The 20345-nt window shown below is 39.1% G+C and overlaps 1 protein-coding gene across 1 annotated transcript in view; it reads left to right on the top strand.

The window, feature by feature from the left end:
• Nucleotides 1–20345, top strand: part of LOC139559941 (corticotropin-releasing factor receptor 2-like) — an 89105-nt gene extending 68760 nt beyond the window's left edge. Inside the window, exons 4-12 of the mRNA XM_071376421.1 lie at nucleotides 2911–3017; nucleotides 3435–3552; nucleotides 3661–3814; nucleotides 8425–8485; nucleotides 9395–9467; nucleotides 9627–9712; nucleotides 14294–14429; nucleotides 15973–16014; nucleotides 16725–20345. Of these exons, the coding sequence (XP_071232522.1) occupies nucleotides 2911–3017; nucleotides 3435–3552; nucleotides 3661–3814; nucleotides 8425–8485; nucleotides 9395–9467; nucleotides 9627–9712; nucleotides 14294–14429; nucleotides 15973–16014; nucleotides 16725–16865 (918 nt within the window). The 3' untranslated portion in view covers nucleotides 16866–20345. The remainder of the gene's footprint in view (nucleotides 1–2910; nucleotides 3018–3434; nucleotides 3553–3660; nucleotides 3815–8424; nucleotides 8486–9394; nucleotides 9468–9626; nucleotides 9713–14293; nucleotides 14430–15972; nucleotides 16015–16724) is intronic.

Raw genomic sequence — 20345 nt, 5'->3', positions numbered from 1 at the left:
CAATACAAAATATAAAATATTTTTTGATTTGGTTATCACTTTTTTGGTTACTACATGATTCCATGTGTGTTATTTCATAGTTTTTATGTCTTTACTATTATTCTACAATGTAGAAATTAGTAAAAATAAAGAACATCCTTGAATGAGTAGGTGTGCCCAAACTTTTGACTGGTACTGTACACTAACGTTCTAAAGTTTGTGGTCATTTAGAAATGTCCTTGTTTTTGAAAGAAAAGCAATTTTTTTGTCCATTAAAATAACATCAAATTGATCAGAAATACAGTGTAGACATTGTTAATGTCGTAAATGACTACTGTAGCTGGAAACGGCAGATTTTTATTTTATGGAATATCTACATAGGACTGCAGAGGCCCATTATCAGCAACCATCACTCCTGTGTTCCAATGGCACGTTGTGTTAGTTAATCCAAGTTGATCATTTTAAAAGGCTAATTGATCATTATAAAACCCTTTTGCAATTATGTTAGCACAGCTGAAAACTGTTGTTCTGATTAAAGAAGCAATAAAACTGGCCTTCTTTAGACTAGGTGAGTATCTGGAGCATCAGCATTTGTGGGTTTGATTACAGGCTCAAAATGGCCAGAAACAAATAACTTTCTTCTGAAACTCGTCAGTCTATTCTTGTTCTGAGTAATGAAGGCTATTCCATGCGAGAAATTGCCAAGAAACTGAAGATCTCGTACAACGCTGTATACTACTCCCTTCACAGAACAGTGCAAACTGTCTCTAACCAGAATAGAAAGAGGAGTGGAAGGCCCTGGTGCACAACTGAGCAAGAGCACAAGTACATTAGAGTCTCTAGTTTGAGAAACAGACACCTCACAAGTCCTCAACTGGCAGCTTCATTAAATAGGACCCGCATAACACCAGTCTCAACGTCAACAGTGAGGAGGCGACTCCGGGATGCTGGCCGCCTAGGCAGAGTTGCAAAGAAAAAGCCATATCTCAGACTGGCCAATAAAAAGAAAAGATTAAGATGGGCAAAATAACACGGACACTGGACAGAGGAAGATTGGAGAAAAGTGTTATAGACAGACAAATCTTTGTTTGAGGTGTTCGGATCACAAAGGTGAACATTTGTCAGACGTAGAAAAAATTTAGATGCTGGAGGGAGGAGTGCTTGATGCCATCTGTCAAGCATGGTGGAGGTCTGGGAGTGCTTTGGTGGTGTTAAAGTGGGAGATTTGTACATGGTAAAAGGGATCTTGAAGAAGGATGGCTATCACTCCATTTTGCAACACCATGCCATACCCTGTGGACAGCGCTTAACAGGACAATGGCCCAAAGCACAGTTCCAAACTATACAAGAACTATTTAGGGAAGAAGCAGTCAGCTGGTATTCTGTCTATAATGGAGTGGCCAGCACAGTCACCGGATCTCAACTCTATTGAGCTGTTGTGGGAGCAGCTTGACCGTACGTAAGAAGTGCCCATCAAGCCAATCCAACTTGTGGGAGGCGCTTCAGGAAGCATGGGATGAAATCTCTTCAGATTACCTCAACAAATTGACAACTAGAATGCCAAAGGTCTGCAAGACTGTACTTGCTGCAAATGGAGGATTCTTTGACGAAAGCAAAGTTTGAAGGACGCAATTATTATTTATAACCTCGTCAACGCCTTGACTATATTTCCTATTCATTTTGCAACTAATTTCATGTATGTGGCGGCAGGTAGCCTAGTGGTTAGAGCGTTGGGCCAGTAACCGAAAGGTTAATGGATTGAATCCCCGAGCAGACAAGGTAATCTGTCGTTCTGCCTCTGAACAAGGCAGTTAACACACTGTTCCCCGGGAGGCTGTCATTGTAAATAAGAATTCTCAACTGACTTGCCTAGTTAAAACCAGGGTAAATAAGTGTTTTCATGGAAAATAAGGACTTTTCTAAGTGACCCCAAACTTTTGAACGGTAGTGTATATATAATCTAATTAAGTTACATCTATAAACTTTTTTTATATACTGTAGATCAGGGGAGCCTAAAGATAAATAATCCACTTGTTTAGAGACAAAAATGTCCATCAGTTTTTAATAATACAGTCAAATTTAAGGTTAGTGTGTACAGGGCAACTGGCTCTAGACTGCCCCCCCCCCCCCCCCCCCTCCTCCAAATCGGTTAATGACATTAGCAGCTACTCTCTTTTTATGTTTCAAAAGCAGCTACTTCAAATATTAGCTCAACATACAAAGCTCTGATTTCTGAAATTCACAAGAAAATTGGAAACAAATAAAATCCTAGCTTTTTGTAATGTTTGTTCATTGTTACTAATCCAGTCAGCTAAAGTAAGTAATTTATCAGAATGTTCCACATTTCCATGTTTAGTTTTATTGATATCTTTTGAAGGTGAATTCTGCATTGCAAATGCATGTCTCTGTCAACGTGTGTACAGGTAACTGCCAAAATAATGGAAACCCAAGTAAATTAGGTATATAAAGTACATTGAAAGCTGGTGCTTCCACACAGGTGTGGTTCCTAAATTAATCATGCAATTAACAACCCATCATGCTTTGGGTCATGTATAAAAATGCTGGGCAGGCAATTACTTTGGGCATTATTTTGGCTACCATGTCTATGCCCCCATAGGATGACAATGCCCCCATCCACAGGGCATGAGTGGTCACTGAATGGTTTGATGAGCATAAAAACGATGTAAACCATATGCCATGGCCATCTCAGTCACCAGATCTCAACCCAGTGCCTGAGACAGCGTTTTCCACCACCATCAACAAAACACAGAATTATGGAATTTCTTGTGGAAGTACGGTGTTGCATCCCTCCAATAGAGTCTCAGACACTTGTAGAATCTATACCAAGGTGCAGTTACCTGTATAATTTTGTGTTAAGCATTTTGTGTCTTTCGAGATTTTGAAGTAGAACTTGTGATATTCTCTCCTCAGAGGAAATACCCAATGCACTATAAGGTTGCTCTGATCATCAACTACCTAGGGCACTGTATTTCTGTGGGAGCTCTTGTCGTGGCCTTCGTTCTCTTCTTATGCTTAAGGCAAGTACAGCAATAGTACCCTTCTAAATTAATTTGATACATGTGACCTCTTACAAAACAATGAGCGACATTTATTTGAACTGCAGGATTGCCCTCCATTAACACATTTAATGTAAAATGAAGAGGTCCCTCTCAGTTGAAAACACAAGTATGTTGAGTATATCTCAAAACCTTCACTAATCATATATTGAATCTAGATTATAGATTTATTTTTGGTGTCTTTGTATGTAAACTGTGTTTTGATGCTTGTTCATCTAAAAAAGGTCAAATATATATCATCGATCAAGTAAATTGTACCCAAGAATAAAATGTTGTCGCCTACTGTAGGAATATGTTTTTGATTGGAATTATGTAACTTTAGGTATGTAAAACATTGTTGTTGTTTTTTCAAATTTCTAATGTTCTGTATATTTCTAGGAGCATAAGATGCCTTCGAAACATAATCCACTGGAACTTGATAACAACCTTCATTTTGAGGAATGTTATGTGGTTCCTACTTCAGCTGATTGACCACAATATACATGAGAGCAATGAGGTAACATTCGTTACATATTATTTTGATTTTTTTTTTACAATTCACATGAATGTTAAGCTTTTCATTGCACTAATACCTAACTCATTTTGTTTTTATGTCTTTCTACAGCCTTGGTGTCGCCTTATAACAACGATATATAACTATTTTGTGGTGACCAATTTTTTCTGGATGTTTGTTGAAGGATGCTACCTTCACACAGCCATTGTGATGACTTATTCTACGGACAAGCTAAAAAAATGGGTCTTCTTGTTCATTGGCTGGTGTAAGTACTGTACATGTCAGACTGTGACATATGACTGATAGGAACACAAGCTAGGAACACAAGAATTTCACTACACTCGCAATAACATCTGCTAAATATGTGTATGTGACCAATAAAATTTGATTTGATTTAATATCAATCATAAAACTCTAGATAGCAGCCATACACACAGCAGCATTAACACTGTCTAAATATGAAACATGAAATGGTAACTGTTTTTTTCCCTATTTTGTCAATCTGTCAATCATATATGAGCCATTATGACAGTCTGTTAAAAAAATATATTTTGTTATGTTAGTCTTATTCTAAAATTGATTAAATAAAAAAAATCCACATCAATCTACACACAATACCCCATAATGACAAAGCGAAAACAGGTTTTTATAAATGTTTGCACATTTCTTAAAAATACAAAACAGAAATACCTTATTTACATACGTATTCAGACCCTTTGCTATGAGACTCGAAATTGAGCTCAGGTGCATCCGGTTTCCATTGATCATCCTTGAGCTGTTTCTACAACTTGATTGGAGTCCACCTATGGTAAATTAAATTGATTGGACATGATTTGGAAAGGCACACACCTGTCTATATAAGGTCACACAGGTGAAAGTACATGTCAGAGTAAAAACCAAGCCATGTGGTCGAAGGAATTGTCCGTAGAGCTCCGAGACAGGCTTGTGTCCAAGCACAGATCTGGGGAAGGGTACCAAAACATTACTTCAGAATTGAAGGTCCCCAAGAACATCATTCTTAAATGGAAGAAGTTTGAAAGCACAAAGACTCTTCCTATAACTGGTCGCCCGGCCAAACTGAGCAATCGGTAGAGAACGGCCTTGGTCAGGGAGGTGACCAAGAACCTGATGGTCACTCTGACAGAGCTCCCAGAGTTCCTCTGTGTAGATGGGAGAACCTTCCCGAAGGACAACAATCTCCCCCAATCTGGCCTTTATGGTACAGTGGCCAGACGGAACCCACTCCTCAGTAAAAGGCGCATAACAGCTCGCTTGGAGCTTGCCAAAAGGCACCTAAAGGACTCTCAGACCATGAGAAACAAGATTCTTTGGACTGAAGAAACCAAGATATAACTATTTGGCCTGAATGCCAAGTGTCACGTCTGGAGGAAACCTGGCACTATCCCTATGGTGAAGCTGTCATGCATACTCCCACTCTCCCTCTCTGGCGCTCGAATGCGCCAGGCTGCCCTTCATTACGCACACCTGACATCATCATTACGCACGGCAGCGCTCATTGGACTCACCTGGACTCCTTCCCTTTGTTGATTGCCCCGTCTATAACTGTCTGCTCCCCTGTTTGTTCCCTGTGTCTGCATTAATGTCGTTATGTGTTCATGTCCAGACGCTGTGCTGTCCTGTTCCATGTCTGTTGCCATTAAATGTTCACTCCCTGTACCTGCTTCTCGTCTCTACCAGCGTCAATCCTTACAGAAGCATGGTACCACAAAGCAAAAACCAGATGGGATGGCATATCGCTGCAGAAAGCTGTGGTAGTTATTTTTTTGTACACTGGCCCCTTAATAACTCAGGGGTTTTCTGAAAGTTGTTGATCTATGGAGTGATCTACACTAGTTTGTGTAGTGTTTTTATTCATTCACTCCACATCACAAAGCGTGAATGCTACAGTACATGCTTGAGTAGACAAGCTTAGACAATGCAGCTAAATATTAGCAAAACATTCCCCACAAAGCATTTTGTGAGATTAACAGAAGTGTCTAATTTCAAGAAAAGAGAAAATGCTATTGGAGTGCGCGGAAGTTTGAGGTGGTTGTACATCAGTTCAGGCCTGCGATTGAGCGAGAGCTTAATGGGACAGGCAGCAGATGCCCCCAGTCATCACCACATAATTATCCACACTCACCTAGAGCTGAAGTGGTAGTGAAAGCACATTGCATGTTAGAAACCAACTCCCACAATGGAGAGGCTCCTGAAACGGCACTGGAGCACGCTTCAGTCATTCAGCTCAGCTCAGCTCACTGCTGAGCCATTTTGACATTTTCTTTATATAACATGTAATGTAGGACTATGTATGCAATGGGATAAAACATAGATCTGGATGGATCTGTAAATAGGTCGCATTTATGTGAGTCCTTTGAACATATTGTACGTTAGGGTATAGGATATAGTACAGTATAGTAAAACACCCAGTATAGTTATTAGGGTATAGGATATAGTACAGTATAGTAACACACCCAGTATAGTTATTGGGGCATAGGATATAGTACAGTATAGTAACACACCCAGAATAGTTATTAGGGTATAGGATATAGTACAGTATAGTAAAACACCCAGAATAGTTATTAGGGTATAGGATATAGTACAGTATAGTAAAACACCCAGTATAGTTATTAGGGTATAGGATATAGTACAGTATAGTAACACACCCAGTATAGTTATTGGGGCATAGGATATAGTACAGTATAGTAACACACCCAGTATAGTTATTAGGGTATAGGATATAGTACAGTATAGTAACACACCCAGTATAGTTATTGGGGCATAGGATATAGTACAGTATAGTAAAACACCCAGAATAGTTATTAGGGTATAGGATATAGTACAGTATAGTAACACACCCAGTATAGTTATTAGGGTATAGGATATAGTACAGTATAGTAACACACCCAGTATAGTTATTAGGGTATAGGATATAGTACAGTATAGTAACACACCCAGTATAGTTATTAGGGTATAGGATATAGTACAGTATAGTAAAACACCCAGCATAGTTATTAGGGTATAGGATATAGTACAGTATAGTAACACACCCAGTATAGTTATTAGAAATCTCATCTTGGCCTCAAAATGGAATTAACCAAAGGTTGTTCACTCACACTTGTTAATTCAGGTGTGTAGTGGAGGGGATGTGGAATTGTTACAGTCCATTGGTTTCACAAGTGGGAGGTACATAGATTTCAGCAGTGGGATGTATTGGTGTCAGCAGTGGGATGACAGAAGGAATTGATTTTGTAGCTTCAAGAAGATGTCTTTATTGTGTATAAGTAAATAACATTGCACAGTCAGTTGGTGCTATCTACACAATGTAGAACATCTTCCAAATATTGAGTTTACCCTCAGAATAACCTCAATTCGTCGGGGCATGGACTCTACAAGTTGTCGAAAGTGTTCCACAGGGATGTTGAACCATGTTGATTCCAATACTTCCCACAGTTGTGTCAAGTTGGCTGGATGTTGTTTGGGTGGTGGCCGATTCTTGATGCACACAGGAAAAACCCATCAGCGTTGCAGTTCTTGAAATAAACCGATGTGCCTGGCACCTACAACCATAAAGCACTTAAATCTTTTGTCTTGCCGATTCACACTCTGAATGGCACACATACACAATCCATGTCTCAATTGTCTCAAGGCTTCAAAATCCTTCTTTAAACTGTCTCCTCCCCTCCATCTACACCGATTGAAGTATATATTTAACAAGTGACATCGATAAGGGATCATATCTTTCACCTGGATTCACCTGGTCAGTCTATGTCAAGGAAAGAGCAGGTGTTCTTAATGTTTTGTACACTCAATGTCTATCTGTTACAAATTAATATTGTAGCCTGATGTTTTGGTTTTAGGGATGTCCTTGAGTACACCCTTTGGTAATTTACTCAGTCCATCACAGTTCCACTGATGATCAAGTGGTTTTCAAGCGCAGGTCTCAGCTTTGAAGTGGAATCCTATTTACAACATTGAAGTATGATCTATCATTTCAGACATTACAGTGACTGGACTTGGTTCTTACTCTCGAGCATCATCATTTCTAATAAGTATGTCTGGCATGTGGGTAACCTTAACATAGACTATCTTCTCTTTTTGTTGATTATAGTAACTATGCGTTGTCTAGGTCAGTTGGTGCAAAGATCGACTTGTCATGCGTTTCATGTAGTCTTTTCGCATCATAGTATTTTTTTTCGTTCTCGAGAGGTTCATTTTAAAGTGAATTTGAAACTGATTACTGCCATCCTCTTATTCAGTAAATTAAGTAAACAAAAAGCAAATTAAATATTTTCTCCTTCACAGAGAGGAATTGCTTTGGTGGATTTTGTTACTTCCTTTGTACTAACAAATATTAAAAAACGTTGTTTTGAGTAGTCAGGGTGGTTAGTTTAAGTTAAATACTAATTGGGTCATGTAGTTTACCTGTTGGTCTTCAAGGAGATAATGAACACATAATAACATTTTTAAAACACGTTGATTTAGTAGATCCGCTCCAGCCAGTTATAAAAGTTATCAATGTCATCAGTGCCCAGCTTCTTCAAATCCTTAATGATCACTTATTAAGAAATGTAGGAAGTAGAACAGATTTCACTTTATCTGTCCAACACTGGGGACCAGCAAGATAAGAAGTCCTTAAGCCAGATCAAAGTAGAACTGGAAGGATCCAACTGGCCTCAATGGATCCCTTTTTTCATCTCTGTAATAGCTTCTAAATGCAGCAGTCTGACTCTAATTAGCCTAGTTTTTACTGCACTTAGCTCAGGGCTATCAGCCTCTTTATCCCTGGGCTAAGATACATCGCTCTGGAGCAGGGTTAGCACCAACTTTCACAATATTGGCAAATATGTCAATTCATTTTTGTATTTCTTTCAGGTATTCCATGTCCTATTATTGTTGCTTGGGCCATTGGGAAGCTTTATAATGAAAATGAACAGTAAGTGCACAATTTCAATTTAAACAACAACAATGAAATCTCAAGCATTAATAAATTGTTTGTGTTGTAGGTATTTTGTTGTATCTGACTAACCATTTTAAAAGCTGAGGGTCCATCAAAGGTGAAGGTTAATGACCTTTGATAGATTGCAAAGAAACCTATACAGACGTAGGATCTTAATTTGAGCCAGTTTGCTACAGCAGAAAAATGATCCTTTAGCAACAATAAATGTTAATTATTATGTGGATTATAATTAATTGACATTTCTGTACAGATTGATACAATTTTCATAAGGGAAAATCAAGTCTGACATTTCAAAGTGGAAATGAAAACTACACGTTCAGAATTTCTGCTGCAACAGGGTGATCAGATTAAGATCCTACACCTGTACATGTATGCCATTGTAAATGTGTTAGTCACAGATAAACCTTGAAAGATGTCTTATACCCTTTGTAGTACAGTGTAGTACTTGAATCCTTTTAGTATTGTGGAGCCACTACCAGTACGGATTCAAGGTGAATCAGCAATTTACTGTATTGTAGGTGTCAAAGGGGCATTCACTGTAGCATTTACAAGAGGATCATTAATGTAATCTAAAGAGGTTATGAAAAGGCAATTGATAGCTCAGTTTATTTGAAAATGCAATTGCTGTCCTTTTTAATAGAATAAAGTCAGACTGCAGTTCAATAGTTAGAGGTCATGTTGTATATGTTTTGACTGTGATGTTTATGCTACTATTATCAAGGCTCCAATTTAATTTCAATTATAGCAATTTCTAACTTGGAAACTCTGGAAAGTCTTGATAATGCTCCAAAATTGTTTAGCTAATAATGGAATATAGATTGATACAAATGATGTTGTTTTATATGCAACACTTCAAAAAGCCATTATTTTAATGTGTGTCAACAGATGCTGGTTTGGGAAAGAACCTGGAAAGTATATTGACTACATTTATCAAGGGCCGGTCATCCTTGTGCTTTTGGTAGGTAACAAGACTATTGTCTCTCACTGTTTTATTTCTTTGCTGCCGTAATGCAACTGCAGCAAATTTCACTTCCTTTAGTTATTTTTTCATTACTAAAACATCATGTTCCACATAATGAACTCCTAATGAAAGTTTTCCATCTCTGTTCTCTGCTAGATAAACTTCGTTTTCCTCTTCAACATAGTAAGAATCCTTATGACCAAGTTGAGAGCTTCTACCACATCAGAAACTATACAGTACAGGTGAGTCACTACTCCTGTGGGGTTGTTATTTGAAATATCGCATGCCATATTAAGATTACTTGACCTCCATTTAATATTCACTCGGGGGGCTCCCGAGTGGCGCAGCGGTCTAAGTTACTGCTTCTCAGTTTGATTCCAGGCTTTGAGTCCCATAGGGCGACGCACAAGTTTGATTCCTGTTTGAGTCCCATAGGGCGGCGCAGTTGACCCAGCGTTGTCCGGGTTAGGCCGTCATTGTAAATAAGAATTTGTTCTTAACTGTTTTTTTTTTGTTTGTTTTTAACTGACTTGCCTAGTTAAATAAACGTTAAATAAAAAAATATTATATTCTGCATTTTTCCTCCATTGCCTCCCGCAGTGTTTTTCAGTGAGGAAGTGGAAGCGTTCGTTAACGTTGAACCATTGAGTTTTAACCGATGCTTTTTTTGCCCTGTAGAAACTCAAAGAGATTCTCTATAGCGAGTTTGAGGAGTTATTAGAGTTAATTATTCAAACCAATCTCATTTAGACCTCAGAAGGAATCCACACTAATGCCAAAGGAGGATTCTTAAATACATTTTGACTGTCCCAAAATGTTGCAAATATAAAGTCATCCAGAAGTGACATTTTGCTGAGAGGAACAATCTCTTCCTATCATTTCAGCAGAAAGGCTATGTGACTGAATGGGAGAGAGGCACGGGTCTTTCCAAGAACGTTATCACCACAGAACACCCGTATCTGGTTTCCTAACATTTTGTTATTCCCTCTGATGCTGGTGCCTTGAAGACAGTCTGGGGAAGAAAAAAAAAACACCTGACAAACCAATGCCGTACACTATAGGATTCGCTAAGAGTTACACTAATTCATAGCGAATAAGGGAACGTCCGCTCACTGTTTGGTTGCTTCATACGCAAACGTTTTAATAAAGGTGACACAATAAGATTTCAAACAACATGGTCTTTGTCCTTAGTCTGATACATTGTATCGTGATGTGAGACTGCCAACCCACAGTTATTGCAGTTATTACAACCTCCCCTCAACATTCACAGTTTATGGAGCAATTAATGGGTCATTTGTTTAACAAATCCCTCCTACTCAACGAAGTGATAATAAGGTCAGCTGCTTTATAAGGGGTGAATCACTTCAATCTGTACTCAACTTGCACGCATCATTACATAACATTCCTGTAAAGATATGGCCCCACACACACACACACACACACACACACATACACACACCATTTTCCATGATGATCATTTCTATTTGAAATAGAACCCCTCTTTTTATTTACAAATGATCTGCTGATGTTGCGCAGTGAGAATAGCCTTGCGCATCTTATTCCCGGAACAACTTTCATCGTCCTCGATTCACATTGAAGCTTTTATTCCTAGTGGATTATTTGAAAACTCAAAAGGGGGCATCTCAATTCCCAGCAAAGTCTACAGACCTCTGTCCTGTAGAATAGGCCTCTGTTACTCCAATGCTGATATTGCTGACATTGGGTTCCCTACTCAAAGTCAAACAGTGGATTTATATCATACAATAGGTGCTATTTGATGTGTTAACAGGGCCATCAACTACTTCACTGCTTAGGTAGATTACCTAAAATCACATGGTAATTCGAGGAAATTAAGAATGAAAGACTGTCTCCCAGAGAGATTTTCCATTTTCAACCTGATACTCAAATGGACCTCTTATATTGTCAGATGTTTGTCTTGGCCACAAAACCCTAAGCAATAAACCCCTTTTGTCACGGCCGATGCTGGAAGAAGACCAAGGTGCAGCGTGGTGAGCGTACATATTTATTTTTATTTGAATGTCGCCAACAAAACAATAAACAATACAAACCGACCGTGAAACTTAACAGGGCTATGAAGCCTCTAACAAAGTTAACTACCCACCCTGAAAGGAGGTGAAAAGGGCTACCTAAGTATGATTCACAATCAGAGACAACGATAGACAGCTGTCCCTGATTGAGAACCATACCCGACCAAAACATAGAAATAAAGAAACATAGAAAACAAAACATAAAATGCCCACCCCAAATCACACCCTGACCAAACCAACTAGAGACATAAAAAGGCTCTCTAAGGTCAGGGCGTGACCCCTTTCTATCATCAACCTGCTGGAGTCAAGCCCAGTTTTAAGAAATTTGCATTTTTATTTTATTAATCACATTTTCACTCTGAAACAAATACCTATTGTTAGCACTCCTTGAGTGGCAATCTGATTATGTGGACTCACTATAAAATATCTGACCAATAGGTGATATTTTCCAATATTGTACATCTCCCTCCTAGTTGATCTGATAGGAGCCTAGTGAGGAAGTAGTCTCATAGGATGGGGTTCTAACTTTACTAGCTATGAATGTGTATCTCTGATATTCATTATTTGGGGTCATTTATCAACATCCTTTGTGAGAAATGGTAAGTAGCAAACAATCTCCAAAAATACATTTTAGGTCTTGGAGTGCTTTTTTGTATTGACATACACTACTGGTCCAAAGTCTTAGAACACCTTCTCATCCTACTCATCATTTTCTTTATTTTTACTATTTTCTACATTGTAGAATAATAGTGAAGACATCAAACTATGAAAACACACATATGGAATCATGTAGTAACCAAAAAAGTGTTAAACAAATCAATTTTATATTTGAGATTCTTCAAATAGCCACCCTTTGCATTGATGACAGCTTTGCACACTCTTGGCATTCTCTCAACCAGCTTCACCTGGAATGCTTTTCCAACAGTCTTGAAGGAGTTCACACATATGCTGAGCACTTGTTGCCTGCTTTTCCTTCACTCTGCGGTCCGACTCATTCCAAACCACCTCAGTTTGGTTGAGGTTGGGGATTTTGGAGGCCAGGTCATCTGATGCAGCACTCCATCACTCTCCTTCTTGGTAAAATACCCCTGGAGGTGTGTTGGGTCATTGTCTTGTTGAAAAACAAATGATAGTACCACTAAGCCCAAACCAGATGGGATGGCGTATTGCTGAAAAATGCTGTGGTAGCAATGCTGTTTAAGTGTGCCTTGAATTCTAAGTAAATCACTGTCAGTGTCACCAGCAAAGCACCCCCACACCATAATACCTCCTCTTCCATGCTTTACGGTGGGAAATACACATGCGGAGATCATCCGTTCACCCACGTCTCACAAAGACACGGCGATTGGAATCAAAAATCTCAAATTTCGACTCCTGTAAGGGCACAGGGCGAGACCCAGATGCAGACACGGGAGGCAGATGGTTTGCATCTCTGATATTTATTATAATCCAAGGGGCAGGCAAGAGAATGGTCATGGACAGGCAAAAGATCATAAACAAGGTCAGAGTCCAGGAGGTACAGAGTGGCAGGCAGGCTCGTGGTCAGGGCAGGCAGTATGGTCAGACCAGTGGGTTCAGAGTCAAGGCAGGCAAGGGTCAAAACCAGGAGGACTAGCAAAAGAGAGATAAGAAAAAGCAGGAGCAGGGAAAAACCCGCTGGTTGACTTGACAAGACGAGAAAATCTGGCAACAGACAAACACGGAACACCGGAATAAATATCCAGGGACTAATGGGGAAAACGGGTGACACCTGGAGGTGGGTGAAGACAATCACAAAGACAGGTGAAACAGATCAGGGCGTGACAGACTCCAGACCAAAGGAGAACTTTCCACCAGACGAATGTCCATTGTTCGTGTTTCTTGGCCCAAGCAAGTATCTGCTTATTATTGGTGTCCTTTAGTAGTGGTTTCTTTGCAGAAATTCACCCATGAAGGCCTGATTCACACAGTCTCCTCTGAACAGTTGATGTTGATATGTCTGTTACTTGAACTCTGTGAAGCATTTATTTAAGCTGCAATTTCTGAGACTGGTAACTCTAATGAACTTAACCTCTGCAGCAGAGGTAACTCTGGGTCTTCCATTCCTGTGGCGGTCCTCGTGAGAGCCAGTTTCATCATAGCGCTTGATGGTTTTTGCGACTACACTTGAAGAAACTTTCAAAGTTCTTGAAATGTTCTGTATTGACTGACCTTCATGTCTTAAAGTGATGATGGACTGTTGTTTCTCTTTGCTTATTTGAGCTGTTCTTGCCATAATATGGACTTGGTCTTTTACCAAATAGGGCTATCTTCTGTATACCCCCCTACCTTGTCACAACACAACTGATTGGCTCAAACACATTAAGAAGGAAAGAAATTCCACAAATTAACTTTTAAGAAGGCACACCTGTTAATTGAAATGCATTCCAGGTGACAACCTCATGAAGCTGGTTGGGAGAATGCCAAGAGTGTGCAAAGCTGTCATCAACGCAAAGGATGGCTATCTGAAGAATCTCAAATATAAAATATATTTTGATTTGTTTAACACTTTTTTCATTACTACGTGATTCCATATGTGTAATTTCATAGTTTTGATGTCTTCACTATTATTCTACAATGTAGAAAATAGTAAAAATAAAGAAAAACCTTGGAATGAGTAGGTGTTCCAAAACTTTGGCCCGGTAGTGTACGTACATTGAAACATTTACACATCTTCCCTGTAGACGCAACCACTTTCACCAATTACTTTTGTAACTAAATTGGAGTACTGCTGTTTTTCTGTTATTTCCTTCACAGAAAAGCAGTAAAAGCGACATTAGTGCTACTGCCTCTGCTGGGGATCACCTACATGCTGTTTTTTGTGAATCCCGGGGAGGACGACATCTCGCAAATAGTTTTTATTTATTTCAATTCATTTCTACAATCATTTCAGGTAAGATCATGGAGTCTTTTTTTTCTTTACCAAGTTGCTCCTTCCCAAGAACACACAACTCTTGAACCTTTTAAATCTTTATAATTTTCTTTAGCTTTAATATGCTGTTCATTTGAGGTTTTATAGCCTGTGGAAGAAGGACCCGTTGTACTATTGTAAGGCTTTGTAAACCTGTCCCCCGTTGCTTTACTATCAAGTGTTCTGAGCTGTCAGGAGAATGTATGTGGGCGTGAGTTTGTCCACATTGAGTATTCTCAGTGTAAACCTTTGCTCCACAATGCAAGGCTGAGTGGGTGGGGAGACTGTACTGTATGTGTTAATGGTGCTCAGTGAAGGTGTGTAGAGAATAGGGGTCAGTTTTAGACTATTCTTAAAAGGCTGTTCCATCATGAATCAGTACTTCTATTATTGCTATGTTGAAATGTGAAATACAGACTGCCCTGAATGTGAAGGGAAGTGCCGAATTGTTCTTATACGTTTGTGAATCATTGATTCAATTGCTTTTTTCCCCATATCTATACAAGTTACTCATTGGGGCAAAGAATATGTTGTAAACACCAGTTTACTGACTGTACACTGTAATGTTACTGCATGATTGTAGCAAGTTTACTAACGCGTTAGTTCTATATGCTATGTTGACTTTACATTAGCTAATATGTTGACAACTACTTTAGACTGTGTGTAGCAGTTATGATATAGTTTGGCTTGGAAAGCTTTTTTAGCCTAATGTGTTGTGTGTTGAAGTCCACAAGCGAAGGGAAAAGGTGAGAGGAGAGAGCATAGATGCGAGAAGGAATAGAATGTGGCTGCTATGAAAGTGAATTGTGTTTACGGGTGATCAGGTGTGTATTCATTCCGCCGATTCTGTTGAAAAACTTTTCTTAAGCGCAAGCAAAAGGAACAAAACAGGGATAAACATACCTGAATTTGTCCAATTGAAACTCTCATTTGCAACTGTTGTACTAATGATTACACCCTACAGTATATCATCTGTCACCTCAAGTGGTCTCTCAACCTGTGTGCACCTACTGTACATTGTAAACGTTCATTCATAGGCTTAGTTATAGCAACCTCATGATGGGTATAAGGAAAATTAGAGTACTATTATTATGTAGTAGCCTAAACCTATCACTGTTACATTGAACTGGAAAAATGGATATGAATGACAGTCATCCAATATGCTTTCATAGAAATAAGGCCATGCTCATGAAAAACGAAAAACATCACTGACCGCCACTGGTAAACACTTTGCAGAAAGTGGCATTTTTATTACATGAATCACATTTTCACTCTAAAAAAAAAAGCCTATTGCTAGCCCACCTTGAGTGGCCATCTGATTACTTGGACTCACTATAAAATATCTGACCAATAGGTGATTATTGTCCAATATTGTACATCCCTATTTGAGTGACTTCACCCGTATTTGAGTGAATTGATTATTGTACATCATTATTTGAGTGAATTAATAAAGATCTATGAAAACAGATTTTACATATGAAGTTACATTCTGTACATTCTAACGTTGTTCTGTCTTGTTTTCCAGGGGTTCTTTGTGTCAGTGTTCTACTGCTTTCTTAATGGCGAGGTTAGTCAACAATGGTCTTTTCACGCGTGGGCTTCGCTATGTGGCGGACCGTTATGAGAGGCTGTGGACAAAAAGTCCTGAGACCCTACTTTTACCATCATTATCCTGCAGGCTATTTTCTTTTACAAACTTTAAAGAAGATGCTCTCTATTTTTCTAGACCAATTTCCCCCTTACTTTAGTGGTCCATCATTGCTGAAATTCAAAGTGCCATAAAAAGGGCTGTGAAAAATGTGGCTCCCTCCTGCTTCTGCTGTTCTCAACTGCATCTATGAAGCTTTCATTGATATATACACATGGGAAAAAAAGACACTGATTGAAGTCTACTGTGGATACTTTTGAAGCTATTCACTGTATATGGTTCTGTACCATTTTGTAAAGATTGTTTGTTGACCGAGTGGCGTAGCGGTCTAAGGCACTGCATCGCAGTGCTAGAGGCATCACTACTGTCACAGCCGGCCGTGATCGGGAGCCCCATATGGCGGCGCACAATTGGCCCAGCGTCGTCCGTGTTAGGGGAGGGTTTGGCCTGGGTAGGCCGTCATTGTAAATAAGATTTTGTTCTTATTAACCGACTTACCTAGTTAAATAAAGGTTAAATAAAATATGTTAATTCAAGTTCAAGAGATTTCCTGTGCTCTAGATATTGTGTGTCCTACCAGATAGACTGGCTGCCCACCACTAATACAATATTTCATTGTCATCTTCCAGGTGCGCTCAGCAGCCAGGAAAAGATGGCATCGTTGGCAGGACAACCATGCCCTGAGAGTGCGCGTGGCACGTGCCATGTCCCTCCCCACCTCACCCACCAGGATCAGCTTCCATAGTATAAAACAGACCACAGCCGTTTGACCAAATCCAAAGGTCACCTTTGGAAATGTCATTATTCTAGGGAAGAGACTTGTCTTGAAGCACCTCTCCATACGTTGTCTATTTCCTTTATTTCTTACCCCAGCTGCATAAGGACAGATATAGAGAGCTTTGATGAAGAGGCCATTAGGATTTCCGAAATACAATACTGTAACACAACCTCCTTGGACGTGTGGCAAAGAAGTAAATTCAGAACAGATGGGCAAAGCCGCCTCTCCAAATGAACATTGTGAAGTGATCGCAGAGTCAAAGTCTTACTGGCAATGCATTAATAGCTGTTTTCATACTGTATTACACCAGGTTGGATTTGAATAGGTCAGGAATGTCGACCTGTCAAGGACCAGTCCTGACGAGGCAAAAAAAGCAGTGGTAATGTCAAAAGAGACCCTAATCACTCTCAGTACTCTACTGTACTTGTAGCAGCATGTATTTCCATAACCCTTAATTGTTTCATGTCTATGAGAGTGCAGGGATAAGCAGGAATGTGCATAAACAGAGCAGACACGGGATGAAAAGAGAGAGATCAAATGATACTGTTAATCACCAAGGAAAGAAGGAACGTGCAGACTCAAAGTGATATCGTTTGGTTTGTCATCAGCACCACTTTTTTGCTTGTCAAAATGTCACCCTAAGAGCTATTCAATTGTATAATTGTTTTCAGGCTAATTTATTTTAAGATTGTTCCCTGCCAATCATTCTCAAATGCTTTTGAGCAGCACATCGTCAATGATGTGTTTTTCTCTCTTCTGTATAAAAAAACCCTAAGGCAGCTCTTATTTGGATGAGTAATCATAGATCAAAGCTATCATTCACTGGGTTTGAGTTCAGATTATATCCATTATCTTATTATGTAAATAATGGAGATGGGACTGTGATTTTGAGACTTTTACATAACACTTACTTAAACACTGAACCGACCCTGATTTCAGTCCACGCAATGCCACAGCTGTCCCAAGTCAAGAGAAATAGGAGTAATTTAAAGTTACAGTACATTGTGCATACATCAAATCCTTTTTACATAGTTATTTTCTCTCTTTCAAATCCCAATGTGCCGTACTTAATCAGTGTCAGCACTAAACTGTTGGGTCCAGGAGCCAGAGAGAGATAGAGCCTGATAAGTGAGAGCTTCCTTTGGCTTCCTTAATGTTTGCTCAGGTCAACATGCCAAGCTCTGTGCCAGTGACTGACCGACGGTCTGACCTGCATGGGTGTTAGCCTCCTCTCCCTCCAGGCCCCCCCTGTATTATAACACAAAAGGCCTTTATATTCAGCAAAATAGAACAGTAGAACCCATGCACCGAGGGAATTAAGTTCTTAAAATGTGGAATTGTAGAAATTATGCAATTAGACGGGTATTGAGCTCACTGATCTGGGGTATTTGTTTAATGCATTGTATACATCTATTTAGATTTATAAGCAACCATGTACATCCTAGTTTAGTTACTTTGGGAGTATACAGCTCTCCCGAGTGGCGCAGCGGTCTAAGACACTGCATCGCAGTGCTTGAGGCATCACTACAGCCCCGGGTTCGGTCCCTGACTGTGTCACAGCTGGCCGTGAGTCGGAGGAAACATTATCCAGCTGGCGACTAATGTCACCTTGCAGGCACCCACTAACCCGGATGACACTGGGCCAATTGGGGCGGCACACAATTAGCCCAGTGTCGTCCGGGTTAGTGGAGGGTTTGCCCGCAGGGATTTCCTTGTCCCATCGCGCTCTAGCGACTCCTTGTGGCAGGCCAGGTGCCTGCAAGCTGACAATGGTCGCCAGCTGGATGATGTTTCCTCCGACTCATTGATGCAGCTGGCTTCCGGGTTAAGCGAGCAGTGTGTCAAGAAGCAGTCCGGCTTGGCAGGGTCATGTTTCAGAGGATGCATGGCTCTCGACCTTCGCCTTTCCTGAGTCTGTAGGGGAGTTGCAGCGATTGGACAAGACTGTAACCACCAATTGGGGAGAAAAAGGGGTAAAAGTACAAAAACTATTCTTTGGGAGTATATAGTAAGCAAGATGCTCAAATTAAACTATATAACATCTGTTGAGAGTTGCTGTTTTTTTAAATAACGTAGGTACGGCTCAGTGACTAAGTCAGAATTATTTATTGCTTTACACATTTTCCTGGCATTGAAATTGGACTAAAACCACATTTATGTTGTACAACAGCCAATTATATTTTATAAAATTGCTTGTAATGAAAGATGTACTTCTGGAAGGTCAGTTATTTTTCTCTTCATCATTCGGTAATTACTGTGAAAATAATATGGTACCATAGAATAAAGGATGAACCTGTCATGTCCATTAGAGTTTACACCCCATGATTGCTTGATGTATAATTTTCTGAAAGAGTTGACTTTGTACCAGTTTCCTGTGTTATATTTTCATAAATGTGACTCACTCCATATGCGCAATTCCTCTCTTGAATACCACCAACTTTTCAAGCAAATAGTTTTCACGCAAACAGTCCCAAGATCTAAATAAATTGCCAATAAACTACTGTATGTGAAAAACTGTAAATATTTTAGCTATTTTCTTGTCCTAAAACACTAAACCCTGTTGGTTGAACATCATTTTGTTATTTATGTTTGGGAGGTGCCTCCAAGTTGAATGTTTATATTGGAGCAGTTTTAATCATATCTAGGGGTTCTAGTTGAGAAGGTCTAAAAAATAAGATTAAATCTTCAAAGAGTGCGATAAAACATGTATAACAAAAGTGTTTTGCTGTATTGTACATCAACTATTTTAAAGTTTGTTGTATATTGTAATTAATACAGTATTTGTACACATTTTATGAAGTAAATATGTTTTTTTCTCTTTTACTGTTAGTGACCGTAGTAATTCATTAAGAAAATTCAGAGCATTCAGGTTACATGAATACCTACATCCATAGTAAGCAACCATATAAAGGTATGAATATGTTATTTTACTTGTTTGTATCACCATCTCTCATTTTACATTTTTAAATTGTACTTTCCATGATGTGTTTAGTCTATTGAATCCATCACAATTCTGGACATGCAGCACTCCCATGATTGTTAATAAAAGGTAAGCAGAGTTTTAAATTCACCAATGGAAATCCAACTAAAACTTGAGATTGAAACTTAAAACTTAGATTTATTTGTATTTTTCTTTATGATTAATTGATTCAAAATGACATATTCACCAAAGATGTGAAACATGTTTACCTGCATATGTTTACTTGTTGTCAGTGCACTTTTTCCAACCTCTTTCATATTTTGTATAGCTTCACCATTCTCTTATGTAGGTTTAAATTAATGACGTATTAATGTACATAAATGCATTTTGGCTTTTTGTTGAAATACCAATGTTGCCTTATAGAAAAACATTGTGTAAAGAGCAAAAACTATGTTTCTACATTAATTGTTGTACTGATATGTGTGATTGATATGCATTTCTACAAGTACATGTGGTAAAATCTTCAGATTGAAATAAATATTCTCTCTGGTT

This window comes from Salvelinus alpinus, chromosome 30, assembly GCF_045679555.1.
Source record: "Salvelinus alpinus chromosome 30, SLU_Salpinus.1, whole genome shotgun sequence".
NCBI lineage: Eukaryota > Metazoa > Chordata > Actinopteri > Salmoniformes > Salmonidae > Salvelinus > Salvelinus alpinus.
The sequence above is the reverse complement of the archived record's forward strand: the minus strand, read 5'-3'. Positions and strand labels throughout refer to the sequence as shown.